The sequence below is a fragment of the Ichthyophthirius multifiliis genome, assembly GCF_000220395.1.
Source record: "Ichthyophthirius multifiliis unplaced genomic scaffold scaff_1120509250911, whole genome shotgun sequence".
Classification (NCBI taxonomy): domain Eukaryota; phylum Ciliophora; class Oligohymenophorea; order Hymenostomatida; genus Ichthyophthirius; species Ichthyophthirius multifiliis.
The window spans coordinates 1838-2539 of NW_004086382.1; the positions used below are offsets into that span (position 1 = coordinate 1838).

General features: G+C 13.4%; 1 protein-coding gene across 1 annotated transcript, besides 5 other annotated features; it reads right to left on the minus strand. All coding sequences in view use genetic code 6, as the record gives it.

Moving 5' to 3' along the window:
* Window positions 1-64: 64 nt before the first annotated feature.
* Window positions 65-103: a microsatellite.
* A 106-nt stretch (window positions 104-209) lies between these two features.
* Window positions 210-294: a microsatellite.
* IMG5_111470 (hypothetical protein) lies at window positions 217-373 on the minus strand (the record flags this gene model as incomplete). The annotated part of the gene is made up of 1 exon (XM_004034808.1): window positions 217-373. A coding segment is annotated over one exon (157 nt), but the record flags the coding sequence as incomplete, so codon positions are not given.
* Window positions 219-294: a microsatellite.
* Window positions 226-294: a microsatellite.
* Window positions 229-294: a microsatellite.
* Window positions 374-702: the final 329 nt, after the last annotated feature.

The window sequence follows — 702 nt, forward strand, 5'->3', positions numbered from 1 at the left end:
TTTTTGTTTATATATATATTTTCTATCTATAAAAAATATATATATATTTCTATGTTATTAATTTAAAAAATATGATTTCATATAAAAAAAATATATATATATATATAACGAGTATACTATTCCTTTAAATAATATAAAAATCAATATTTAAGAATATAAAAAAGATGATTATATTTAATAGATACAAAACATAATTTCTTAGAAGTCTTAAAAAACAAAAAAAGGAAAAAAAATAAAAAAAAGGAAAATAAAAATAAAAATAAAAATAAAAATAAAAAATAAAATAAAAAAAAAGTAATTATGGAAAAAACATCTTTTGAAATCTAAAATATTATAAAATAATATATTTATGGGAAAATAGGATGAAGAAATACTCTTAAATTTCTAAAACTTTTGGTATAAAACCTTCTGAAGTAAAAAATCGCATATTATGTCTTTTTAATAAATGATTAATTAATTCCTCAAAAATAAAAGAAACAAAGAAAATTAAAATAAAAGCATATATATCGATTTTATTAAAAATAATTATTTTTAAAAGTAAGAAAATTAATAACAAAAACATTTAATAACTTTATCCAAGATATAATTTCTAACTTTAACTTTGATAAAAATTAATATTAAAGTTAGAGCTATATAAAACTATTTGTTATAAAAATAATAAATATATCTTATAAAAAAATAGTTTCTTTAACGATAATTCAA